This window comes from Pocillopora damicornis, chromosome 4 (assembly GCF_964200805.1).
Source record: "Pocillopora damicornis chromosome 4, jaPocDami1.2, whole genome shotgun sequence".
Taxonomy (NCBI): Eukaryota; Metazoa; Cnidaria; class Anthozoa; order Scleractinia; family Pocilloporidae; genus Pocillopora; species Pocillopora damicornis.
The window spans coordinates 50413-78189 of record NC_142673.1 but is presented as its reverse complement, the minus strand read 5'-3'; the positions used below and the strand labels follow the sequence as shown (position 1 = coordinate 78189).

The 27777-nt window shown below is 37.6% G+C and overlaps 4 protein-coding genes across 5 annotated transcripts; 2 read left to right on the top strand and 2 right to left on the bottom strand.

Annotated features, from left to right (window-relative positions):
- The first annotated feature begins 1008 nt into the window (after window positions 1–1008).
- Window positions 1009–7098, top strand: LOC113682311 (uncharacterized). 2 transcript variants are annotated; one of them, XM_089203017.1, is made up of 4 exons: window positions 1009–1478; window positions 3722–5383; window positions 5543–5749; window positions 6300–7098. In XM_089203017.1, the coding sequence occupies exons 1-4, from the start codon at window positions 1202–1204 to the stop codon at window positions 6527–6529; spliced, it is 2376 nt and encodes a 791-aa protein (XP_089059143.1). In that variant the 5' UTR covers window positions 1009–1201; the 3' UTR covers window positions 6530–7098. The 2 variants fall into 2 exon arrangements, with proteins under 2 accessions (XP_089059143.1, XP_027055277.2); XM_027199476.2 differs by lacking the exon at window positions 1009–1478 and adding an exon at window positions 3559–3629.
- Window positions 6622–8873, bottom strand: LOC113682312 (neuropeptide FF receptor 1-like). The gene has a single exon (XM_027199477.2). It carries the CDS (start codon window positions 8306–8308, stop codon window positions 7190–7192), a length of 1119 nt encoding a protein of 372 aa, XP_027055278.2. The 5' UTR covers window positions 8309–8873; the 3' UTR covers window positions 6622–7189.
- Window positions 8874–16177: 7304 nt separating this feature from the next.
- LOC113682313 (neuropeptide FF receptor 2) lies at window positions 16178–17997 on the top strand. The gene has a single exon (XM_027199478.2). The coding sequence runs from the start codon at window positions 16613–16615 to the stop codon at window positions 17696–17698; it is 1086 nt and encodes a 361-aa protein (XP_027055279.2). The 5' UTR covers window positions 16178–16612; the 3' UTR covers window positions 17699–17997.
- A 1833-nt stretch (window positions 17998–19830) lies between these two features.
- On the bottom strand, window positions 19831–21559 carry LOC113682287 (type-1 angiotensin II receptor A-like). The gene is made up of 2 exons (XM_027199444.2): window positions 21490–21559; window positions 19831–21074 (listed from the first exon to the last, which is right to left on the bottom strand). Exon 2 carries the CDS (start codon window positions 20857–20859, stop codon window positions 19831–19833), a length of 1029 nt encoding a protein of 342 aa, XP_027055245.2. The 5' UTR covers window positions 20860–21074; window positions 21490–21559.
- Window positions 21560–27777: the final 6218 nt, after the last annotated feature.

Sequence of the window (27777 nt, the reverse complement as noted above, 5' to 3'; positions counted from 1 at the left end):
TGGATTTAGGGAATGCTGAAAAATGAAACACTAATTTTACAAGCTTCGACCCGGCCATTATCTTCTGCAGAATTTGCCACATGGAATATTTTTTCTTATGTGTAAAACTGACGCAAACCCGCTGCTATACGATCGGTGTTCCGGAGAAAGTCTGTTTTACTGCGTGACACCTGCGCGTAAACGGTTACGTTTCCTGTCTTGCCGTGGTTCTGATCGTTGGAGTACATCAGCAGTCTATTGACTTGTAAAACATCTGTTGACCGTCACGCTACATGAGCTTAGGTCAATTCATAGTCGGCCTTATCGATAACGGGAGAGCAAACACGGCCCGCACTCAAACGAGGATAATGTTTAACATTTACCATTGCAGTTATCTTTACACTGTGGTTTAGGACTTTCAAGGTAATATGGACGAACCCTTCATATTTGTCAGGCCTAGTAATGTTATAGACTTAGGAGAGACAGTGGTGTAGCCTGAGCACTATTTTTTGATGTGTCTTTTTTACTGTTGAAATTTTGGCTGTAAAAAAAAAACGTTTTCCACTATTTATGTTTTTTTTGTTTTTAACAAGTGCCCCGGGAGTAAGTCCCTATGTGACAGGAAAGAGTAAAGCTCAGCGGAAATCCAATACATTTACAATCACTAATGAGGGACTTTTAAATAAGGAAGTACACAATACACAGCTGGCTTAGCACACTTAGTGCTCCTAAAAACTACCACCCTAAGCCGACAGTTGTTTCCATTCGCAAATTATAAATGGTTAATCTTCAAAGGAAATTATACGGTAACGAATCGGGTTGCGGCTTTCGGCTTGCGGCTCATAGAGAATAAAGTATTATCAAAACACTCCAAAGACAGCGAAAAACCTTGAAAAGGCAGTTAAAATGTAAAACACACAACTATGTATACATTTCGAAGAGAACTGGGCCAGTTTCCCTGTGGAAAATGTTTATTTTGTAATGATTTGTTTGTATCGTACAAAAGGGCAGGCGGGACTTTCCATTACTATTGTTCATGGTGGGCTGAGCTGGGTTCAGTTTCCGGTGGCCTCACCACGCAGGCGTTCTTCTATAATTTCCGGAATTTCCCGGAAAGCTTGAAGGACCTTGTTCCGTACAGCCAGTAACTGAGAATTTGTCCTTTAAACTGACCGAAAACGTTTGCTTTAGTCAGAAATAACTTTTCCTGATGTGTTAGAACATGGAGGAATCACACAGGAAAGTCTTAAGAAAGTTTCGGCTTCGCATCTCGCGAAATATTGATGCAAGGAGAATTACAGAAGTACTGTTTACCAAAGAAATTTTGGACGAAGCAAGCAAAGAATTCATTCTTGCTCAAACTACAAGTGAGGGGAAGGCATTTTGCCTCTTGGATGAGCTTTCTCGAAGTGGTCCTGATGCTTTTGAATCGTTTTTGAATGCTCTTCATGGCTCCGGCCGTAGTTTCTTGGCGAACGAGATCAATTTCCATCTGTCAGGTATGAAGATATTTTGATTCTACACGAGCATAAAATATTCATGTACATTTTTCACCTAAGACACAAATAGAAGGTGAACAAATTGATTTATAAATCTATGTAACTTATTTGTTTATATGGCAATCACAATTATCACCAGTATGCTTAAATATTTGATTATTTAATTGATCAAACTTTTCTCTTACGCCTTCATTTGTAAATAGCTCAAAACGTAACAGTAAACGTACTCTTGACATTGGAAATCGGCCAGCTGATAAACCATGAATGAAAAGCTGACGTGCAACTGCAGACTCAGTTATTTATTTGAAAGCACATGTTCGTAAAGAATGGTTACCTTCTTCTATCTGTTTTGGAAATATTTCCAACCATTTTTGGTAGAGACACACAGCTGTACAAGGGAAGATGGCTCCTCAAAAGGAGCCGTCGACAACAACAATCCCATTTATTTCTTTCTCAGGACATGATCCTACAATCAGAGTGGCCTTTAACGCGGTCCGGATTTTCCTTTCTCTCCACGGGCACTGTAACGCTTTTGTGAGTCGCCGAGAAGACATGCTTAGCTTCGTTGCCGGGTAAGTACTAAAACATGGAAAAACCTAAAACCACCTACAACCACCTCAAAAACATCTTCAGCCACTCGATACTATCTAAAACCATCTAAAACAAGGCATAAATGTCTAAAATAAGGCGAGACGACAATATGTCACGTAGGTGGTTTTAGGTGGTTCCATGTTTTAGTACTTACCTTCGTTGCCGTTTTTTACAACTATATTTTGCTTTGCCGACTGTGCAGTATTTTCAGGCAAATTATTTTTAAGCAAATCAAGCCGATGGATAACTTGTTGGTCCACACTCTTTTTTCTCTCAAATCACTTTGGTTGCCAGAAAACACTTGTTTCCAAAACGAATTTGTGATAGCATATGTGTCGATAAATGAGTTAGCACGTGGCTTTAAAGAAGTCTTCAATTAACTGTACTCCTTCACAAAAAGTAGCTCAGAGAGTGAAAACTTTGAGATACTTGTTTTCAATGGAATAAATCGGTGGAACTTTTATTCCTTTAATATCTGAATTCTTTTAATTAATGTTTTTGTTGTAAAACGGTGAGTAAAGTTTTCAGTCTTAATACAAAGACGCTTTCGGTAACTTTCGGTGTTCAATTTAGCTATTTGTACCGTAAATTTCACAACAAGAACCGAAGGAATTCTACAAGAAAAACCGTACTAAATTCTCCTTGGGTCTATTAAAGGTGTCTCATTTTATTTTAGTGTTATGGTTAAAAAAGGCCAGATTTACACGCGTCAATGCAGCAAACAAATGAGCAAATGCCCACAAGTTCAAAACTTTTCAATAAATTTACTTGCAATTACTTTCCTAGCCATTTACTGACTGAACAAAGATATTCTTTCACAATAATATCGATGGAAGTGTATGATACCTTCCGTGAGATCATTGAATGTTTTGAAGAAAAACTTGTCGTGACAGTTTGTTTGCTAAACTAGTACCATTATTTTTTTCAAAAGTGTACAAAGTTTGTTTGGAAGCCTTCTAAATCATCTTTATCTGCTACATAAATAAACATTTTCAGTGAAGCCTCTTTCTATAATTTGCATTATCTCTATTTTTACTGCCATTTACTTGCTTGAAAATTGCTCAGTGTAAAGAAGATCTTGCTGTAATTACAGCCCTAAATCATTTGGGTTCTTTTGGCAATTATGTCTAGTTCCAGAAAATGTTCATGCCCTTCACCCATTGCAGAGGGGATTTCCTTTGAAAAAAAAAATTGAGAAGGCCAGTTTTGTTGGAAATCTAGCCCAGAAATTGCTGGTTGCTCACTTGAAATATATTTCACAATGGGAAAAAGTACCTTTCATAATTAATATTCTAAAGTTCTCTCGGTAGCCAGTTCATTGAAATTTTCAAATGCAGTTCTGTTAGTGTAGGTGTCAATGAATGTATTTGTCACTGGTCTTAATTGATAAAAGTGATGTGGTTTGACCAAATGGCATTTTTATGAGGCAGATTTAATCAAATATTTTCTTGTTAAAAAGTTTTTCATATTTGATAGGGAGTATATCTGGAGATTTTTAAGGAGGAGGGGTTTATACTCATCTTGAAAAAGCCTTAATTCAAAAGGGAGGAATGTGGCTAGGTATTACCACATATTTACTAATAATGCACTGAATGATGCAATTACTGAGTTGTAGTGGTCACTAAAAATATTTTAATTTTTTTTATTTGCAGGTGTACAGCCCAGTGAGGGTAATGAATGGAGACCAAGATCTATTGGCCTTCCCAGAAAGGTTCCTAATTTTGTTGGAAGGATGGATATTTGTGAAGAAATCACAGGGTTGTTGACCACAGATGAGGATGACATAACTTGCCTTGTCACTGTTGTTGCCCCTCCAGGATTTGGAAAAACTGCACTTGCCAAAACTGTCGGAAACATGATACTGAGTCAAGGAAAAAAAGATGTGATATACATGTGCCTCAGATCAGTGTCATCTCTTGCATGTGCAGCGGAATACTTGCTAAAGGAAGCAGTTGGTTCTCATGCTGATCAGAAAGATGCAGTTTCACAGCTGAAAAGGTATTTAACTTCCCTGCGAAATCCAACAGTGCTGATTCTGGATAATGCTGAAGACTTGCAAGCTGAAGATGAGTCAAACTTTTATAAACTTTTGGAGAATATTGGTGTCCATGCCAAAAATCTTGTCACACTTATCACGAGCAGGACCCCTATCTCAACATTAGATCTCTGGTCTTTTGCCACCAAACATTATCCCCTAAGACCACTAGCTAATGAAGACTCATTGCTCTTTCTCAAGAACTGTGTGCCCGACATCTCACGTCAAAGTGCAAAGGAATTTGCTACTGCTTGTCGTGGTATTCCCCTGCTACTGAACATAACAGCATCATTTTTAAAAAAAAAGGCAGTTAACCCTAGTGATCTCCACAGAAAGCTACAAAACTGTCCTCACAGTTTTCTGAAAGGAAAGAGCCAAAAAATTCAAGAGTTAAATTCCCATCTTAAAGTATTTTACAACAATTTACAACCTGAAATGAAGAAAGTACTTGGTTTTTTGGCTTCCTTCCCAAGATCATTTACCAAAGAGGAAGCAAAAGACGTGTTGTTCCCAACTGAGGATTTCCTAGATTTCCAGTACATGCTTGACAATCTTGAGCAACATTCACTCTTACAACTAGATGAAGTCAACAATCATCTATACTATAGCTTGCATCCTCTTGTACAAGCATTTTGCAAGTCATCACAGGAAGAGACCTGCATGGAATATAACACAGCCATTAAACTTTTTTCAAGGCATTACCTTACACTTCTGCAAGATCTGAGTGATGAATTTATTGGTACAAATGGTAAAGTTGCCATTGACAAATATCACATCAGCAAGACTAACATCATTCATGCGCTTGTAGCATCAGTTGAAGAAGGGGATGATCAGTTAAAGCGTGATGGACTGACCATCTCTACCAATGCTGTGAACTTCTTGGCAAAAGTCTTAAACATAGGTGAATTTATGTCTGTGTATTCACAGTGTTCTCAGGCAGCTGTGAAACTGAATGACAAAATCCTTCTCAGTGAGTGTCTTGTTTCCATTGGATTTAAACAGCTGTGTTACTATGGCTACAAGGATGCATTCCGCACATCTGCAAAAGAAAGCCTCCAGCAAGCACATGAACTTCAAAGTGAACTTTCGATTTCTGGTACAGAATGTGAGGGACACTGTAAGTGCAAGCTGGGTCTTTGCACTTTCATTTCTGGGGACAAAAAGAAAGGCATCTCACTCATAGCACAAGGCATTGCTATACGGAAGAGGAGGGTATGCTCTGATGGATCTGGTAAAGTGGAACGCATGCTTCTTGCTGGTGGCTTCTGTGATTTAGCTAGTAAGTGTTGAGAATTAACAACTGAGCTCTTTGCACTTCAATGTTGAATGATTTTAATTTAAAAAAATTAAAATACAGCTTTTTTTAAGTGGTAAGTAATGCACCCATATCTTCCATAACCTGGCAATAACTTTTTGTTGTTCATCTTTATTCTTGTAGTGGCCATGTTTGTCAGTGGAAATTTGAGAGCTGCTGTCAACATCTGGACAAACATCTGTCTGGTCAGATACAGAGAGCTACTGGGGCAACACCCCTTCACAGCCTCCTTATTACATTACCTTGGAGATGCTTATCAGTGTCTTGGTGATCTTAAGCGTGCAGTAGCGTTCAAGAGAGAGTCCCTTGAAATGAGGAAATACCTTTTAGGTATGTATTCTCAAATCAGAGGTCTTTAAACAACCTTCCTTACGACAGGATGTGAGAAATATGCAATAGGACTTTGCATTTCTAATACTGAGTGAGTTTTTAGAGTTATAACAAATGTGACAAGACAGTGCAGAGGGTTTTTAGTTACTCCTAAAAGTTGTGCCCGTCCATTGTTATTATAGATTGGATTCAGTATTGGTAAATGTCTGCTAGTTGTTGAAACCGCAGAAAACACAATAAGTAACGTGAAATGTGACGTGAATATCCAACTTGCTGTTTAATACTTTTAATTAGTGAATTGAGTAATACACTAAGGCTGTGTTATAGAAGCTCTGAAAGAGTTATATCATACTCTTCAGGCATATATTACAAAGACTTGGTCATGGCTCAAACTCAAACCAACATGCTAGCCAATAAGCCGACACTCCTTGTAATGACCACATTCCATTTTCAAATCCTGATAAACTACCACTTACATTTTCAGCTGGAGGTTTTCCCACAATTTATGTTGGAAGTTTTCTTAGTCCTGATTTTGTTTTGTATATTTTAGGTGACAATCATTTGGACACTGCCAGAGCTTACTATGGTTTGGGATGTGCTCTTGGAGCCCTTGGTTCAACTGAAGAAGCATTAGAAAACATAAAAAAAGCTCGTGAAATTCAAATACGTTTTGCGGCGTCTGAGCAAGATATCAACAAGACAAATCAAGAAATGAACCGTTTGAGAGGAAGAGTTACAATGGACTTTCCATGTTTCAAAGTGGAACAAATGTATATTTAAAGTGATAGTGATATAACGCAGTTCAGCCATGAATAGACTGAATAGTACTCATTTGTGAACAACCACATCCATGTACACGAATTTACTCCAGATTTCAGATCTCTATGTGTAGAGACCACACCCACAATAGCGCAATAGGGAGAAAGAACATTGTCTTAATGCAACCATCTTTTTTTCCCTGATGTCCAGTAATTTTGTTAACAAATGGTTGTATGGTTAATTGTTTTTAAAAAACAATTTTGCCCATTAAATCTTAAGTTGACGTAATTGCATGTGTTTCAGCTATAAAACACAATACATAATTCAAGATGTTGACCATTCAGTGGTCAAAATACATTTAACAACATCATATAAATTGCGTTCATATCATAAACCAATAGCCGCCCTACTGACCGGCACGTTCTTGAACTTGTTGAAGGACACTGGAAACTTAGGGAACAGAAAGTTAATCACGAGTAAAACATCCGACAGCAAATACTAAATAGATAGGCAAATATATTCTTGTACTCCATAGGATGTATTGTGCAGTCTATACATTTTATCCCGGCTTACAACAAAGTTAAGGATATGTATTTTGTGTCATTGCTGTTTAAATCTCAAAACACACTGGAAGGTTATTCTATCTCTAAACGATACAGTGCGACATTTTTAAAGTCCTCTCTATATTACGGTCACAACGTCAAATATCTCGTTGCTTGAAGATGATTCATCTTGAATTTCTCTTGATTTTAAAGAACATATCGTTTCGAGTTCGCCATTTCTTTTAAGTCCATTGTGCGTGTGTTTGAAGTCGTCACGGCGATTTTGTGACGAGCTTTCTGAAATGATCTTAAACTCTCTTAGGATGGAACCTCTAAAGCAGCAACAGAAATACAACAGATATCTGATGTAGCCACGACGAAACTGTTTAGTGATGCTTCCATAAACAAGAGGATTCAGGCAACTGTGAAACACTGTAAGAACAAGGGAAAATTTAAAAACCACCTTGATGGCAATCGCTTTTTGTTCTTTGTCACCAAAATCCAACAACATCCATCCCACTTGACTGGGTAGCATACACACAGCAAATATCATTACGATTATTGCCAGAGTTTTAGTTACTTTAAAGTTTTCTCGCCGTCTTGCCTGGTTCTCCGGGCTTTTGGCAGCCCTGGCATTCCGGAAACTACGAGAACATGAGCGGTTCAGATCTAAACCTATTCTGATATATGCTATTGCGATGATCACCAGTGGAAGGATGTACTGAAGAACAAAGAGTGCAGCTGTATATGCTCGCCTGTGACTCAGACTCGGCCATTTTTCAAGACATTCGAATGGTGGGTAAGGTGTGGTGACAATCATCAATGGAAGAACATTTGCAAATGACATGATCCACAGCACTATTATCCATAAAACAGCAGACCTGTGGCGAATTTCCTGTTTGAAGGGATGTAAGATCACGTGACACCGATGGATGGCCATTGAGGTGAGGGTGTAGACACTGACGAAGAACGATGCTGTCATGAGAGGACGAATAAAATGGCAGAAAAATACCGTGACACGAATAGTGTCAAACATATTGTAGATATGCAGCGGGAGAAAGAAGATAAGCATCAGGTCCGACACAGCTAAATTCATGATGAACAAATCGTTGACAGTTTTCTTTGCTCTCTTGGCAATGATTACGATTAGCACCAGAAGGTTTCCGATAAGTCCAATAACAAAAGTGGCGATGTAAAAACCCAAGCGCACATTTCTTTCCGTAGGGCTTTGTGTAAGTTGAGTTGAATTCGCAGACATTTTGTCTGCTAGACTCTCCTCTTAGTATTGTCGCTTTATATCGAAGATGAAACCAAATCAACGTTTGAATCAGAGACTATACACCTGTCTGCTCGCACTAAAGCAAGATGAACAGCTTTTCACTCTTGAAATCTTTCTTGTCTTCAAAATGTCATATCCCTGATCGTCCTACACTACCTGCAAAGATACCAATCTTTTTCATTATCTTTTCCTGTCTTTAAATACTATGGATATCACTGTTTTGATGTTTCAAAAACATAAACATTGCAAAAATGTAATGAATAAGAATTTTGATTAGTTTATCGATGGGATGGAGGAAATGGACGATCAGGGTGCATGCGTGTGATTTTTTAGAGTTATTTCTTTTTTTAATTATGATAGGTGATCATTATCATGATGGTATCAACATAAAAAGGAAACAATATCTATTTTCTATCTTAACGAGTTACTATGCCAACCGGACAACCCACTGTAAACATTCCTCAGTGTTTACTGCAGGTGCTGTTGGCTAAGAAATGAGGTAGGTCACCCACATTTTCCACAAATATTTCACAGAAAAAAAAAAAAAAGAGTAACAGGTTTTTGCGGTAGAGGGAATTTATAATCGAATTTTTTATCAACTCATGCAAGAAATTTTTTAATGAATTACTGCGGGAGAATTGAAACTTTTTCTACTCTCTTGACTGGTGTTGATAAACAGAGTGCGAGTTGTTACAAACTGTAAACTTTTACTAACGTTGCCACTTTAATTCCATAAATCTGACTTGTCTAAGACCTGGCTTTTTCTTCAAGGAAATTCACCACTGACGAGTGACACAAAACTGAATAGTACTCACTGGATTGATGCTCACCGTGCATCATGGATACCAATCAGGCAACCTCTAAGGTTTCATTAATAAGACACCAGGTGCATCTCGTAATTTAACTTAGTATATAATTCTGAGCCCTATCTGTTCGCAATATCTAAACAAAATAATGATTGGAGCATGGTCCTTAATAAATAGTGAATTGTTGAATCTATTTCATATATTACATCACAGTTCTCTCATCCATCCTTACTCGATAAAATCAAAGTGCTCTGTGAGCAAACTCGTGAATTGACACATGATTTTTTAGATTATGTTTAATGTTATCTGGTTTAGGGAATTTTGTGGTTGATTGTTATATCTAGAGTACGAGCAGTAGTTCAGTGTTCGCTAATGTAGCAAAGAAACAAAGTAACGTTGGGATAAGAAGGCATTACAATTGAAATGATCATGCTATTACATTTGACAAGGTGGATGATGTCATGTGTTTTAAACGTCTATCATTTTTGTTTCTGGTTCAAAAGAAAAGGTTGGAAGTAAATGTGGGTGAAAAGTGAAATTTACTGTCTTTCGTTGTAAATATTAGAAAATCAAGGCAATACTGTCTTAATGAAAACATTAACGATTCCCTCTTTATCAAATGAGACAAACGGGAACGAGTTTTGAGTGATATAACTAAGCCAAGCCTGCCACCGTCATTTTGGATCTCCGCCTGGGTAGATTTAGGTCACGTGCTAGGCAACGTATGATCAATAACAAGATAGAATTTCATTTCAGGCCTATTTATCAATTTTGTGGTGTGTAACTTTCGCATTTTAGTACGTTGTTTGTATGTTGAATCTTCAAATTGTGTTGAAACTTAAAAGAAAATTGTTCTTTAAAAATTCACTGAAAATCGGTAGCTAAAATTGTTTGTTTAGGTGTTATCTGATTTTCGTGTTAACTTGTTATTTCGTCAGTCGCCGGCATCTTTTGTTGCTTCTCACAGGAAAAACACACGCGACGAAACGTAATGATCAATTTTGTCCTCAATCTCACGCTATAACAGAAAAAGCTTTTGAACATCTGTAAACTCCGAGCGCTTCGCAGTAAGTGATATTTTCAATGAATCTTCGGATTGTTTTCAAGTTCAAGGACTGTAAATTACAATTTTATGAAAAACCAAGGTTGTTCTGTTATTTCAGTGTGAATCCTTGCATGCCTGCCAGTCGCTGGCGCCGCTTGTTGAAACTAAAACGAAAAAAAAAACTCTTTTAAGATTATCATTGGCTTCTTTTTCACCCCACCACTATTCTTAGCAACAAAGGTCGCCATTTCGTCTGTTTATTGCTCGCCAAAAACTATAAAATGCACTCAAAAGCCTAAAATCTAAAAAAAGTTTACAGGAATCGACCAATCGAGCGAGCGAGCGAGCGAGCGAATGCTATTCCCCACATCGTATCTATAACTCGCTCTTGCGCATGCGCGCAATTCACGAGTTAAAAAGGAAAGATTTTGTTCAGAAAAAATACGTTTACGAAACGTTATGAGCACTTCACTTTTATGGATCTATCTTTGACGTTAATTACGCTATCAAAGCAAATTTGGTGACATCAATTAGCCATCAACACCTAATCGTTTAAGATGTGAAGATGGAAGAAAATATTATGCTAAACTCGGTGGTCACCTTGTTAGGCGGCTGTAAATCGTTTAATTGCCCTCGTCTATACATTCTGTTTGTTTCAGCTCCGATGCACCATTTTGCATAAATAGTTGAGATTGTTATCTCAGGAGAATCTGTGACTTTTGGGGCAGCGTAACTTGGCGATCGAAACTGGCAAGCTTCATAACTCACCTGAGTAACTGAGATCATCGGAAGAAAATTTGTGATTGATGTCATTCACAAACTACGCCTAATTTGAATAACAAGTCTTTTTTAACGCTATTCGCACCCAAAAAAATTAACAACTGTTTTCAAAAATAAACGGAAAGACAATTGTAGCCTGGCTTTAGTTATTTAATCGAGACACTTCTTTCAAGAAGTTTTGTTTGTGTAAAGTGCGCAAAGCACAGGAAACTTACAACAAAGATCTCATTGATCATTACACGAGTTTCCGCCACCATTTTGCAATCGATCAGCAGAATTTTTTGCGAGGTATCTTGAGCATAGAATTACAAACCTACTTCAGATCCACAGTGAAGTTGACCATGATCGTGATAACGATGAGTTCGGTCAGTAAAATCAACATTATCCTACAATATCACTACTTATGATAATCACATTTAAATTTTTTCATACCAGCGATATTAATTATATAGTACTTCACTAAAAAGGGAATAAAATTTGACACTCTTTCATATCCTTAATACCATTTCTTTTTCCACACAAAACTTCCGGACTTTTGTCAAAAATATGACTAATAAATGTCTACAGCTTTTACTGCTCCTCAAAGATGACGGAAGCTTTCAATTGATAGCTTTTAAACAGCTTAGGAAGCACTGAAACTCATACTTATCGATCGTGTTTTCCGTCCAAATGAAATTGCAGTATTATAAACTGTATCAAGGAAATACCAGTCACTCTTACATTGTTTGTGTTGACAGCGCGGAAATTCGTGACCAGTGTTCCGGTTTTATTAAGATATTTCTCTTTCACTGATCACTTATTCATGCCAAAAGAAGTATTGATACGCATTGTTTATTAGTCTATGTCTTCACCACCTTACACAAATTCTGTAAGCCTCAGATTGAACGTAAGATGACAAGGTTCATTCAAATCCGACACGCTGTGTTGCAGCAGGTCAGTTTATGGTATAAAAGTCCAACAAACTGGGGGAGAGAGTGACTCCCAAATCAGTATGCACACGTGAGCAGCTTTGCAGCCAGGCAGTAATCATGAATTATTGATGTATTCATCTCAACCCAGCTGCTTGCGTTTTCACCATAATCCAGCCATCATGATGTTGCTGAGATGAAAAATGCAAACTTTCTTTGTTTCACTTTGAGCCTGAATTACCTGTAGTCTGACCTTAGGTCAGATAAACGATTGGAATGATAACTGGCAAAATATGAAAAATAATTAAATTGGCTCTCAGGTAGAATTTTGTAACAAACAGTCATTTAAATATCTATTTCGTAGCGACTGATATGTACACCGACCATTTAGGTTTATTACATTGAACACAGTTTTAGCCAACAGAAACTGAAGAATCACATTTGCTAAAAAATGCTTGTTCTCTCTTATAAATGAAATTTAACAAGTCAAACGAGTTTCATTCGTAAGAAAGAAATTACTCGAAAGAGGAACTCGTTAAGTTTTCAAACTCAACTTGTTCCTTTGAAGGGCTGAAGGCGGCAAAAAAGAGTACCTTGTGAGAAGAAGCTAACAGTTCTGACGATGAAAAGTCTTATCTATTCAAATGGCAGTTGGAATACTCTCATCCCGTCCAGTTTAATGAAAGTTTACGCGCTGAGCTTTTTCAAACGCTTCTTCACTTTCAATCGATGGCGCCCTCTTTTAATTTTCATCTTGGATTTCATAACTTTCACATGCTGCGAAAAATCAACAAAATACTACAGAGAAACTGAGAAGTTGACGTTATTTAAAAAAAAACGGGAAAAATCCTAATAATTGGAATAAACGTGTGTTTTCGTGTTATCTTCATCCTGACTGCGTTCGGACTTTAATCGTCGCTTTAAAAGTGAAGGGATGAAATAATAGGATCAGGTTAAAACAAGAATACGTTTCTTTCTACCTGTTTGTAATTAATATCTCCGTTTTCCCCAATGGTTAACTTAATCAAAAGCGTTTAAGCTTTTTATCCGTTTCATGCACAGATACTAAATAATTTACATGGTCGCAATGACTAAATCAGTCTTTTAAACTAGAAGTTTAGAACTTCTCTAAAACCTAAGGGGAGGTAGGAAGCGAAAGGTAGACGCAATTTCTTAATCCGAAATTAGGCAAATATTTGAATTTGTTAACGCATTGGGCTCTGTTCCCTGTTCAAAAAAATAAATAAATAGGAACTAAGTAAAAAGATAAACCTTTCTACTACCTTTTTGTCGGCTCGAAAATCCACGCATATTTACATGCGAAAAAAAAAAAGAAGTAAGATCCTTTTATTGACTTAAATACTTGATTCAAATTGTAGTACCCCGCATAAGATGAAAAAAATAGTATTTATAGGTTATTATCAGCAATAAAAACTTACCTTTTAATTCTAAGAACGAAAAATTTTCCTAGGACCAAAATGAAGCAGCCATTTGCCGGCCATTATGGCAAATTCACTGTCCATATAAAGTGGTCACTCTCCATGGAATAAGTTGACTATTAACTAACAAATCATACATAGTTTCCTTTAAACATTACCTGAGAATTCTCTAATACAGCATTAAAGCCAGGAAAAACCAAATAGGAGTAACAGTAATACATCACTTATGTGTTTGTATTGAGAGCGCGAGCGGCATACATAAAAAGCCAAACCTATTCAGTAATGCTAATGTAATTAATTCAAATAAACGCATCATTGAAAACATTTCAGGAAGTTTTTGTTGACCTTTGTTTATAATTTGCTAACGAGCATTTTAAATCCAGAGCCACCAGTTTGCATCAAATTGAGTGAATTGTGGCTTCTGAATAAAGCTAACGACTTAAAAACGACGAGCGCAAAGACATCGTTGGCAACATGCGCGCGTCAGTAAACACAAAATATGACCTCAATTTTATTACCTCTACTTTGTGCCCAAAGTAGCGACAGTGTGGCACCGATCATCGTGTCAAGCTTCAAAAGCTAAATTTCTGATTATCAATTTTTATAACCACCTGTTATGTGAACTGGGCTTGGTATCAGAGATGCAATCATTATTCTGGCATTTTATCGAGAAAAAGTCGTATGAGTTATGTCTCTAATTTAATGGCATGGTCTTCAAGGAAAATACTCATTCTAACATTACGCTTTGGCGTGGCCTCACCATTTGCTGTTCGATGAAACAGTCGTATATTGTTCACGCATGCGCGTACGCAATGTTTACCTTTCTTTTTGAGGTTTCATGATCTATTGACATTTATCAGAGTAAATTATTTGGAAATAAAAAACGTTACAGCAAAAGATGAAAATATTATTACGATCTACATGAAAATATCTGACTTTTAGTCTCATCCACTGCTGTTAAGATATATTTCTTTTATTTCGGGATGTTGATCTGAACAATTACTCTTTTCTTTTCGGCTTCTTCGACAATTTAGTCAAAGCATTCGCGTCGATCGACGCAACACTCCTGTAGCAACAAAATAAGTAACATCACTATATGGGGATCCATACCATTAGAATTGTTTAAAGACAGTTAGCCGCAGAGTCTTTTCTCAAACAACTGAAAAGATTCAAGCGACCAGCGACCTTCCATAGTCATCATACACGCTAGAATCAAGTACAACTCTACCGCTGGTTAAAGTGCCTGCTCCTCGATGGTTTGCTAGCTGTTTTCAAGATAGCTTCGTCAGTTCTAGTCCCGGTCAGAGTTCAGTTCTGATTCTAGATGCGATTGCGATCACATGGACGGTTTAAATTGCCCACGTCATTTCACTTATGTTATCGCACAAGCATAGTGTAATCACAACGATCGCCTGTACGCTCAGTGATACTATCACTTGCAAAATAAAGTGCTTACTTGCGTTCTAAAATATATTACCCCACACTTCGATGCCTGATAACCACTTAATATAATTCAATAAAAGAAATGGAGCAAAACAAAATCTCTCAAGGGCATATCCTGGCCGAATATTCTTTATTTTTAAATGATCAAGAATTAACTATTCAAGAAAACCAATGTATTAGCAGCTTTAGACCTGCACAGTTCACAGGGAAAGTTACAAATTGTTGGTTTTGGAGAGATCTGTCTGCACCATGTCTCTGAAAATGACTGAACAAGCTATGTTGGAAAGCAGTTGAGCAGACGTCTTATACAATGTTTTAGGTCAAGGAATAGTACGTACGTGCCTACAGTTATCAGAGAACAGCTAGTAACCATATGCCGTGTTACATTTGATTTTACCGCATTTCCGTGCAAAAACGAAATTGTGGAAATCCAGTGGCAATTGATGAAGCATACAACCGATACTGGCCTCCAAACCTCTATCTTAGGCCTTAGGGTTGATCTCTTAATTGATTAGAATGAACCTTTTCTAACTGCTAAACGCAATTCATCTTCTTTGATTTCTCTTATGCAGCACATTCGACCCTACATTTACCACTATTTCGCAAGGGAAGGCCGCCTAACTGTTAACAAACTTAACCTCTTTCAATTTAAAATGACAGAATAAGATATTTTTGGAATTGAATTAAAGCATCACACAAATAATTGACGGATACTTTAATTCTTTTTGCAGTAACAATGTTTGGTATAGGATTATCATTAAAAAATTAAGGTTTCAAGTACACAGCCGAATTTCTCTTTAATCAGATATGTGAATCGATGTTTTACAATTTTTTTGCTGCCTAAATAAAACAAACTCAAAAAACAAACATTGCATATCAACATAAAACATTTCACACCTACAAAAATTTCGTTTCATATTTTAAAATTGGAAAAATATAATTTTCATTTCATTGTAGTTCAGTTGCAACCAATGAAAAAGGTTTTGTTTGTGTCTGTTTTTGTTCGATGTTTTATTGTTTAATTTAATTTACGGGCAAGCATCAGCATCAGAAAAAAAGGAAACTTAAAAACTGTTGAACAACTTGATGACACACAATGTAAGCAATTGAATACAAAAAAGGGGGAAAACGTGATTCAAAGTAGCTTCAGTAGGTTTTGTTGTATACGTGTGCTTTTGGTCTCGTTGGTTTCTCGTGGAGTGCAAATACTATAATTTCCCAGTTAAGTGTTAAGTAGGCAGCCACATTTAGCTGCAAAATGAAATGACCACTCAAACCAAAGCGAGATCGGGTTAAAAAGTTCGATTTAATTACTGTGTTCTAAAAGAAACTGATAATTGTTTTTTATATTTTACATTATAATAAACATTTTAAAAGCGAAGATTTTATATATTTTCTCACCTGATATAATGATAGAAGTTGTACATCTGCATATTTCAGTGGTCGAAAAGCTTTGAAAGCCTATACTTCCTTTTGATTACTATCAGGCCTAGAATCAGTTTACTTGAAAACTTTCATTACACCGCGATTTGAGCGAGTTTACTGTGATACGGTGAGCATTGTTCTCAACTGATTGTGAGGTGATAAGTATTTAAATAAGAGCTAAGCCGAACAATTATTACCTGCTAGGAATACAAAGTGAAACCGACTGCCGCCACGAGTCCATATAATTTGCTCGTCGTTTGTGACAGCCAAAGTTCGTAATCATTAGGGCTACTTCCGCAGTTCGACTGGATTAAAGTTTCAGGTTTCTGCCCGCAGATCCTTGGATATCGAGGTGATGAAATCACATATGCCAGCAATTAAATCTTTACGAACACTACTACAAAGCTAGAGGCTTTGAATAGAACTCCAGCCTGAATATGAATATCTCATCGGATATTTTTAACAACACACGGGGCACGGCAGTCGACGAAGCAGCAAGAATGGCCACTCTAACGACCTTTGTTTTGACTTTCTTATTTGGCTCTACAGGAAATCTTCTGGTTCTCCTCGTCGTCGCCAAGAAGCACACTCGTACTTTAAACGACATTTTTATCATCCATTTGGCGGTTTCTGATTTAAGTTTTATTCTTTTATATTTACCAGTATTTATCTACATGCAAGTGTCTGATTTCCTCGGATCGTTAGTGTACTGCAAGATTATCTGGCCTATGATGACTGTATCCTTTTGTGCAGGGATTTTTACCGTGACCTTGATGGCAGTTCATCGTTGCAAAGCAATCCTTCGCCCTTTCGAGGGAGTACTTGAAAAAAGACAGCTCTTTTTGTGTTTTTTGGTTATTTGGGTTCTTTCTTTTCTTGTTGCCCTGCCACTTATCATCGTGGCTAGAGTTGGACCTTCAGGAGGCTGTCTTGAAGATTGGCCTACAAAAGAGCACAAGCGAGGTTATACTGCTGTGCTCGCCGCGCTCCAATACTTCCTTCCTCTAATCATCATTGCTGTTGCATATGTCATGATTGGGGGAGAACTCTTTTTCTCAAAGCGGCGTAGGTCTTTTACTTCCCCGCCAAGACCTGCGGAAGAGGCGAGGAAACAAGAAAACAAAAAAATTGCCAAAGTACTTGCAACCATAGTTGTTTCCTTTGCTGTGTGCATGCTTCCCACTCACGTAGCCTGGTTGCTGGTCGATTTTGGTGGCAATGGTGGCCGGAAGACAGCAGAAGTTATTTTCAAATTTTCCGACTTATTAGCTGTATTTCACAGTTGTTTGAACCCTTTAATCTACGGGACAGTAACTCGCCAGTTTCGCCAAGATTACGTTCAATATCTCAAATCTACTCTCGCTTGTCGCTACAAAAGAATTCTCCAAGCAAAACCATGTCAACAGCACCAAGCTAGCGAGAGGTTCAATACATGGACAAGAGGTGGACAAACCACAGATCTACTAGAAATGGATTACCGAGGACCCACTCAATCAACCGCACTGATCCCGCAAATAATATAGCTTGGCAGCTTCTTTGTTTAAAGTTGGCAAAGATTGCACAACTAGGAACAGCAACGATAGCAACAAATTTGATACAAAAACTCCATCTTTGGTTCACTCTATTGTTCGGTTAAGTTTCGAAGTGAGGCAATGGTTTATTCATGGATATGGTGATTAAGAAAGAGAGAGGTCAAGTGACAAAAATGCATCACTGTTAAAATTAATAATAATTAATAATAATTAATGGTGATTAAGAAAGAGAGAGGTCAAGTGACAAAAATGCATCACTGTTAAAATTAATAAAGGGTTTGTTCATAACGGTTCTGCTTAAATGAGCATTGAAGGTAAATTTAAAAAAAAAGTCTTATGACCACCTGTGTTAAGTTGCCAGGACGTTGTAAATTTCTAAAGGCCATCCCCGAAAATGTTTCTTTTTTCCATCAACTTTTCTCTCATGAGGGTGGGTCGGTCGAGCCACAATATCAAAAAAAAAAGAGTTCCCAAAGAGAGCGCGAGTTTAGGGAAAACCTGGATGTACGCGTTTTCTTTCTGTCTGGGTTTCTGTTTGTCTTTCAACCCAAACGCACCCGAAATGATATACAAGCTTCAAATTCAGAAATTAAGGAAATCTTTATGATTAGCTTTTGGAAATCACTGAGAATGTGAACTTAGTTTACTATCACATACAATAGTTTGCTCTTTTCAAACAGTATATGCGATTTTTTTTCTTTTGCCAAAAAGATCTTTCGGGTGGGAATTGGTAAAAGGAATATCTCATTGGGATGGCCAACGCTACTTCACGCAAATCATTTGTGCGATATACTCGTCAAGTGCACAGGAGGGGAATTTAGGCTTCAAAAGAACAGGCGAATATCATCGGGAACTTGTTACGCAAAGTGGCTTTGCAACAAGCCACTACCCCAACTTCACAGAAGATTGCATTGGTTCAGAACACAAGGAATCGCAGTGATTTCGTTTGACAAAGTGCAAGGCACAGGTTTTAAAGCATGGATCGCGAATCCGTTCTCTCTCTCTCCTTTTTTTTTTTTTTTTTTTTTTTCGATCCGTTAACGATTCAATGCGTATTGATGACAATAAACAAAGTTAGAAGGTCCTCTTCATGAGGAAATTCAGAGGTATATTGGTTAAAGTTATGGATTATAATTAGACCTAGGAAGAAAGGAGCATCTCCATCAGACTTAGTACACCTGCGTGCATAAGGGGTCCGTCATTATCTGTCGTCTACAGAGGGTCAGAGGATTTTGGTTGGGTCACATTATAATTTACCTGACCCCATAATAAGCTCTAAAGTATTCTCATGATGTTTCCTCATTGACAGTTACAATTTTCATGATCTCCCTGGTGTTCCTGTGCAAATACCAATCTCAAACTATATTTTGGTAATAGTCCTGAGATATCTACAGCAGTATTTTCAATCTAAAGGTTCGTCATTATATTAAGCACTACTGACCTTATTTAAGTTTACCTTTTATTAGATGTTTCCTAATACGAATAATTAACCGTATCGAAAAACTATCGAACTGCTATCATAATACTTAGATCGATTGAAAGACACCACCTAATGAGAGGCAAGAGATTATCATGGTATCATTATTATCATCATATTTTTGTTCCCATGTTGTTGTCTTTTCGTATCCCCTTCAAATTTTTTTCGTTTAGTCTGGAGTGACCGACCCGTGATTTTTTTCGTATTTTTGAATATAAAAGTTCGTTGCCTTTTCACGTTCGACTGTGCTTTCTTTGGTTACAAAGGATAATTGTTTCATGTAGTTATCGACTAATTTATTCGCTCCTTCCAAAAAAGGTTCGATAGGCTTGATTATACATGTTGAGCTTCGGGGAAAATTAAAAATTTGCTGGAATACATCTCAGTATTATGAAATTTGCATATAATAAAAGAACGGCTTATTCTGTTAACCAAGAGTGTACTTTTTTGATTCAACGGACTTTCCACAAATAACTTAGCCAGATCCAAACCATTAAACAGCTACAGCGTGACTTGAGCTTCTATAGATCAATGTGCGGTAAGCTCGCGGAACAGCGAAAAGCCCATGTCAGTTTGATGAACATCTTCCAACCCAAATTATGAAGAAGTCCGAAGCCCTTTTGCCGGTGTTTTATGTGTTCATGACCTACTCTGACGAAGCAGTCATTTTACTGGAGGACCGCGGGTCATTTAAGGAAGTCATTTGATCTCCTGGATTGGACATTCTTTCTGCGCGTGTTTTCCAGCAATAACAGAAGATACCTTGAAGGTATTTAAAGTACTCAGCGCGAAAATGCTTCATGACTGTGCCGTAAACAAGCGGATTTAAACAACTGTAAAAAACCGCGAAAATATCGGAAATATGGAGAAGCCTGAAGAGGATTTTTCCCTTTTCCTTGCCATTTTCTCCGAAGTAATAGTAGATAGAGGCCAGATGTTTCGGAAACATACAAATAGCGAATATTATCACAATTGTTGCTATGGTCCGCACAACCTGTGCGTTTTCTCGCCGTCGCGTCTGGCTCAGGGCTTTGGGCTGCTTTGAAAACTTACGGTGAAATTTAGATCTATTTATGGCCAGCCCAATGCGTATGTAGGCGACTGCTGTTATTGTCAATGGCAAGAGATACTGAACCATTAACATGAAAAATCGAAATACTACGTGAGCTTCCACTGAAGGCCAAGCTACGTGGCACATTCCCATTCGATTGACCTCAGCAAAAACCATTCCAGGCAGAATACAAACAAACGACATGATCCACAAACAGAAAATCCAGATGTAGACATTTCTTCGACTTATTTCGGAAGTGTAAGGATTAACAATCATCCTGGAGCGATGAATAGCCATAGATGTGATGATTAAGATGCTGGAGAGATACGAAATTGTGATCAATGGCCATATCAGCTTGCAAAATACTCTCGGTGCTTTAAAGTTTCCTACGGCATGGGCAAAAAACATAGGAAAATATGTCAGGAGAAGAATTAGATCAGATATTGCAAGATTGCAGATGAAGATGTCATGGTAGGTGCGAGAAGACCTTTTTCTGGCCAAAACTGTAATAACGAAAGAGTTCCCAAACAGCCCAAGGACAAAAATACTCGAGTAAAGAGCTGTCTTCACCTCTGGTGGAATGAAAACTGGATTGGAGGTTGACGAGGTGTTGGTAATATTCATGACTTAATGAAATAATCCACTTGCTTTACGACATTTGTCACTCTACTGTAGAATGCTGTAGTCACCAAATTCCATAAAACTGGCCCTTCATGCTTTGGTAAAATTACGTTTATACACCTTTGAGAGTTATTTATTGAGATCAATTGGGTTTTTTTTCTTATATTTATTGCTGTCACAGTCCCTGACGGGCTGCTTCTTGGTTTCACGAAGAGATTCTGAAAAGAAATACATTACACCACTCATTATCTGGTTACTATGTAGTTTGGGCAATAGCCACCCCACGGAGACGGAATTCATCATATAAGTATTCGCTACGGTATCTTTCTTGGAAGAATCAGTAGAGTCCACTGCAAACATCAAGACCACGAAGAACTTTCAACTAAACTACAAATTCACTCCCTTTGCCTCACTGAACGACCAAAGTTTCCTGAATGACTATATTTATCAGAGAACTTTATTGTGGCGGCACTCATGCAGTTAAAATAAGCGACTCTAGAGAAACCGAAGTAGGTGAATTTTAAAAGCTATATAATTCACATGATTAACCAAACGTAATGGAAGTTAGAAATAATGCAATCTACAAAAAAAGTTAACTGTTTCAGCTTTTTCGATCTACTTATCCTAACTCACCTGTACTAATGTTTTCTCCTTTTTACCCTACGGTGCTTATGCTTCTAAGCCGATGAAAGTTTGAGCAAATAAACGACAAGCTGGTAATCCCAAGCAACCTTTTTTTAAAAATGCAAATGAAGGATCTAATTTTCTCTAATTGAAGAGAGAAGTCCGTAATTTTCACCTACAAGAGCCCTATTTGTCATTTCTGGAGAAAAGGACGTGTAATTCTATATTTTGATTGGTTTGTCGACCATACCAGGTGACAACCAAAATAAAGCTGGCGATTTGTATCACCTCGCTGTGGGACATGAAATTAGAGAGGCAAGAATGGGTTATGCCGGCTTGTGCTAGGAATTCATCTAGCATACCAAAAAATTATCTACCGTTTACACTCATGATTGCACTCTCTAAATCAATACTAAACGACGCTTCTGTTTCTCTTTTTTTTTTTTTAATAAGACAAAGCATGGTGTAATTTCTAGTTGTCGACCTTAAAATATTATAACAAAATTGATTTTCATTATTTATTGAGCGGCAGGCATTCATGTTGGCACAACTGGTAGCCTATATATACAGTTGAACGGCGGTGTATTACGACTGACTTTGCTCTGTTTAGATAATTAAACGATCTATCAAATGCGTTACTCCCTAAAGCAAAATGATATAATTCTGCAAAGTATTGTTGCCTCAAAACAATAAAGAGAAAAAATGGACATCTTAAACAGCTTTTGGGATAAGTACCACTTAAAACGTTTATCTTCGTGTGTATATACTCACTTGCAAACACAAACAGAATACCAGGAGTAAGCTCTTAATTGAAATGGGAGGAGCAGTAACTCGCTATCAAAGAATGTGATAATCTTACTAAAGAACGCAGTTTATTCGGAGGACACAAACGGTACCCCTTAGCTGATTTCAGAGAACAGAGAACTATATTACAGTCAAGAACTTAAGAAAAAAAGGGGTATTTATCGATTCTCAAGGGAAGACCACTGGACAAAAGCACATAGCAAGAGTACAAAAAACTGAAGCAGCCGATAACATCGAGCTACCGCCAAACAGATCAGTAACCAGTTTCCCGCAGGTTTGTACCAGTCACGGCCACAGCCCGTGTTCTTTATTCTTTCCTGGGTATCAAAAGAAGCAAGCGTTCTCATAATTCTTACATTCCTGGGGCGAGTGTGCGATATAAGCGGATAGATCCTTCCGCTCATGGGGTGGACAAATGTTGCAGCGAAGTGAGAGGCCTGGAAGTAAAATAGCTCGAAGTCAAGAAGTAGCTCCACCAACATGGAAATGAAATCATCAAAAATGAATTGTTTCATTTTCTTTATCAAACTATTATGATTCAGAATTCTAAGGTGATTAGAAAAGCACAAGCTCGTGCGCGCAAAGTTGTGCGGAGGGTGACTCAAAATAATGATAATAAAAATTCAAAGTTTCTGCGATTAAAGCAGGATTTTCTATTCTTCTGTTTTTCGTTTAATCATTTAATTGGCCAAAACTGAAGAGGACCATCCTACTTAACGTAGTTATCGAAACTGACCAATCACAACTGACGTACGCCACCTAAGTCTTTCGGCCAGTAACCAATTAACTCTCAAGAACCTGACTTTTAAAATTCGACTGACCACTCACAACTCATTCAGGTTGTGGAAACGTCAATTACTCCGCCGTCAACGACGAAAAGTTCATCAGTGCAAGGGCCCTTTGGTGTAGTTCATATCTTACCCTATGTCATTGACAGAGTATCATATTTACAAACCACCTGTATCAACATCCAGGTTGTCCTTCGCTCAAAAAAAAAGTCAACGCGTTATTTGCAACGTAAAGACCATAAACTACTCGTACATGAAAATTTTATGAAATATACTGAATCTGACTATACTTGCTTCCTTTAGCTTAGTCTAATATTTAATCGACTAGGACGCGACAATTCGGAAGGGACGATGTTTCTTTCACTGAATTAATCGAGTATTAAATCTGATCGCACCGTGGAGACTTCGGCCTCCCTCTAACGGCTTTTTGGTTGTCATCACAGGAGTCTTCATAAACCAGATTTCAAGGAAACCCATCAAATCTTCTTACACTAAAAATTAGTTCAAAGAAGACACATTCGCATAAATATACATGAATAAGGGTTTTTTTTCGCTGAGTCCGTCTTTTGGTCGAGGGTCTAGGGTACCAGGTCGAGGTTCAGTAGTGATATGGACATGTCGGGGGTTGATTTCTATTAATAATTGATTTAAATTTATAATCAGGTTTTATTATTAATTATTTTTATTGCAAATATAACCATGTCTAACAAACAATCTAAAGCATTAACGGATTATTCAGAGATAACCTTGAGGGGTAAAAAAACACACAGATGTGAAGATTGTGCTATTAGAAAGTCGAACCAAAAATTTTCATGCAAATAAAGCACTTAAAATAGCGTGTATATTTGGTAAACACTCAATCACCGGATAGCAATTTTTCCGATAAATAGTAGTATAATAGGCATGGCGGATAGCACAAGGTTTAATTTTTCTTCCAAGTTTTGTCGGTCATTTTATTATCATTTCAGCTATGACTAAACAGAAAAAAATATATTTAAAGCCCGTGAAAAATAATAACTATGGCTTATTTCACATCATATTTTGCTATTTTGATAGAGGGATCACTTTAACGCGAATGACTACGACAAAAATTGAAGTTTTGTTACTTCGCTTTCAGTTAGTGCATTTAGTGCAAAACGTTTATACTCATTGCGAGGCCCTTCTGTATTTTGTCTTGGAAGAAAAATGAGAGAACCCAGATGTTAATTTGCCGTTTGCGTCTCACCACAACAAAATGTGCCTCTAGTGAATGGTGCTAAAAAGAAAAATCGTGCGCGCTAAAAACCCGTGCAGTTAGACGAACCATTCAGGCAAGAGCTCAATGACCCACGACGAACGACCACGACAAGAATTGAAGTTTTGTTACTTCCCTTTCAGTTTCTGCATTTTTTGCAAAACTTTTGTACTCTTTGTGTGACTCCCAACAAAGTCAGATTTCAACACGCGAACGCTTTAAGATTTATTTGCATTTGTTGCTAAAAAGAAACAAGTAATTACAAATTATTACGAGGGAGAAGGAATAGGAAAACGCAAAACAACAGAGGAAATACAATTGGACAAGGAAAGACACTTACAAACGTTGTGTGACTTGCGAGCACGAAGAACAGAAAAACTAAAAGATGATCGCAGCGAAGGAATCGATGTTAACCTGATGCACTCTGATACTCCTATGTTCAATTGTTTTTCTGAGAAACTTTTACGAAAGAAATTAAACAAAGCAGAATTATGCGAAAAAATCTAACAGAATACAAATCGCCGTGAGTGAAAAGAATGCGAAAACAACCCGAAAAATGTGCGTGCAAAATCACAAAAATGTAATTAGGAACGTAAAGAAATCCCTAAGTGGGAATGCCGCAGTATCACTTGCGAGGCCCTTCTGTATTTTGTCTTGGAAGAAAAATGAGGGAACGCAGATGTTAATTTGCTGTTTGCGTTTACCACAACAAAATGTGCCTCTAATGAATAGTGCTAATTAGAAAAATCGTGCGCGCTAAAAACCCGTGCAGTTAGACGAGCCATTCAGGGAAGAGCTCAACAACCCACGTGCACGCATAAGTTTTAAAAGGCGCACTTTTGAAATTATCACAAGCATAGAGAAATTCTAATTCAGTGATCAATTCTTGTCACAATTTTAGCCCCTACACAGTGTTTTCTCCCTTGGAAGCCCTCTTTCGTTTCTCGTTTTGTCAAACTTAACATCACGTATCTTTTCTGGCAACGGACGGAAGCAGGTAAGTGCTTATCGACGCTTATAGAAACATGTGAAACTGTGTAAACTAATTCTAAGAGAAGCTGAGCCATGTACAAATTCAAGAAGGGCTCCAGATCGAAGCTTCGTGTTATTTAGTCCTTTAATTCTTTCCAGTCGCTCGTATTTCCACCCAGAAGCTGTCAATAACTTAGCAGTAGAAATTCTATTGCGTCATTTTTTTTTTGCAAAATTGGCTTCCTTGAAATTCTTCTTTGAAACTGTTGTCGCGCGGAGGGTAAAATTTCCGCACAGCCCCATCCTACGTTATGCATTCAGTTCTTGAACAGAGAAAACATTGACAAAAACAATACATTTCCATTGGGAAAACAGATTTGTTTTACAATAGTACGTGGCTGTGCGGAAACTTTACCGCGCGGAGTACCATTTCTAATCTTTTATCTTCTTTGCTGAAATTCCGCGTTAACAATGTAGAGAAAGGGTGGTTCGTGCTCTTAAATTTTAATTAGTTACAAGTTTGAAGCGAAACTCGGTGTTTTAAGTAATGAATATTAATTTTGATAGTAAGTGTATCTAAAGCTTGTTCATAGAGGCACAAGGTTTGAACATTGTGCATAATATAGAGATGACGAGTGAATTAAGGAAATATTTCAGTCGACTTCCCAGGCAGATTCCGAGAATTTCCTTCGTCTCAACCCTTAAATTCCAAGATCAGATCGTCAATTCTCCCCTTTGGCTGCCAAACATGTCCCTCCAATTAGTTACTAGAATTTTATATCATATCAAGATAACAACATCAAGGAGATAAATTTGAGTATTCTCACTTCCTGTTTGCTGGATAATGTATAAATAACAGAGGGAGAAGTTGCATTTTCATCACTTCTTAGACTTCAAGAGTTAACTGCTCGTTATGAAAAGTGAAAAATTAAGTTCACACTTCTGTTTTTTTTTTTATTTAACATCTGAATGGTAAAAATGTCAGTAATACGGGTTTTAATCAAAGAAGGTTTGTAAATTTCTGATATGTTAGACGAAAGGGTTATAATAAGCCATAAGATTTAATTCGCCTGTTTGTTTGCTTCTTTTCTGGGCTTCAAATGAAGTGATAATCTGCAAATGTTTAAATTTAATTCTACAATAAGATTCTCCAAATTTCACAAGGGAAAATTAAGGTGCGCCTCGATGTTTATTCACCACGACTCCAGATGAAACTGATATTTGACAATATGAAGGGGGCTTCGTTCTCAGACAAAAGTAATTTTTTTTTGTAATCTTGAAAACCTAGAGATTACTGAAATTTAATTTCTCGTTATATTATTACCCCTTAATCACAAATTAAGGTCACACACATAAGAAGAAATGAAATAATCACCAACAAACGAAGCTCATGATAGTTAAACACGTTCTTCTTAAGAAATGTATGGAGAACAGAATTGACAATAAAAACACTGATGTAAAGATGTGAAGGGAACAGTTTTTCCAATCTTGTTACTCCCGAAGGTTACTCTGAAAAAAAGACTTAAATTTATCGCATGTTGACCAACCAAGTTTTGCGATGTTTCAGTAAAGTGTCTAACAGAAAATTCCTATTCAGTTCTCCTGACATGTGCAATGGTTGCGAACTCAGAATATGATTATTTTGCAATGTTTTCCCCTTCACAGGGGGCCACGATGTTTTTACGTATTATTTATTTCAGCTAAATATCCACAATATCTTTCTCATTTAGACTTGTACGACACACTCCAGTCCAAACACCGCTCAGTCCATTCCAGTCCAGCTAATCCAGATCACTTAACCTAAGTCTCTCTCACTTCATTTCAGAAGAGTCCAGTTCATTGTGCATTTAGTCCAAAAATCAGCGTCCAGTTCCATGCAGTCCAGTTCCATGCAGTCCAGTACGACCCGCTCCAGTCCTCGTCATTCCTTTCCATATGATCCAGTCCATCATCACAAGACAAGTGCTGACTCTTGCTACCGGTATAACTCGCTTATGGACGGGAAAGCGTGGTGAAGAAAAGGGCCGACGCTTTATTGGGTTTTTCCTTCTCTTCCTTTCTGCTGTATACGCGGAGGCTGGGAACAGAACAGTGAGAAGACGCTGATGTCCAGCTGGTTAGTAAGATTCTTTGTGGGTTGGGATGAAAAAAAGGCTTTATAGATAGTGCACTGGTCAAACCATAAAATCCAAATTCTGCTAAAAGTTGTCACACTTCTGATTCGGCTCAAAGTAGTTAAAGCTTAGTTTGCGGGTCCCCTTGAGGTTGGGCGAGGTCCTCCCTCCAAATCTTCTTCTTCTAGGTTTTTTCTTTCAATCGAATACTGTTCGGCATATTTTCGGTTTGGATCGTTTCTTCTTCGTCGCTTCTTTAGGTTATCACAATATCGGCTTCGTTTATACTTCGGCTCTTCATCAACAGGTCTTTCGGTGTTCATCAGTTGCTCATCGACTTTAGCGCACGTCTTCCCCCACTGTTACTTCGACTGCGACCGATTAC

Excerpts from the sequence above, each read along its gene's own strand:
- LOC113682311 (XM_089203017.1), top strand. The coding sequence starts at position 1,202 with ATGGAGGAATCACACAGGAAAGTCTTAAGAAAGTTTCGGCTTCGCATC. Across the intron at positions 1,479-3,721 it reads GATCAATTTCCATCTGTCAG|GTGTACAGCCCAGTGAGGGT; the intron begins GTATGAAGATAT and ends TTTTATTTGCAG. Across the intron at positions 5,750-6,299 it reads AATGAGGAAATACCTTTTAG|GTGACAATCATTTGGACACT; the intron begins GTATGTATTCTC and ends TGTATATTTTAG.
- LOC113682312 (XM_027199477.2), bottom strand. The coding sequence starts at position 8,308 with ATGTCTGCGAATTCAACTCAACTTACACAAAGCCCTACGGAAAGAAAT.
- LOC113682313 (XM_027199478.2), top strand. The coding sequence starts at position 16,613 with ATGAATATCTCATCGGATATTTTTAACAACACACGGGGCACGGCAGTC.
- LOC113682287 (XM_027199444.2), bottom strand. The coding sequence starts at position 20,859 with ATGAATATTACCAACACCTCGTCAACCTCCAATCCAGTTTTCATTCCA.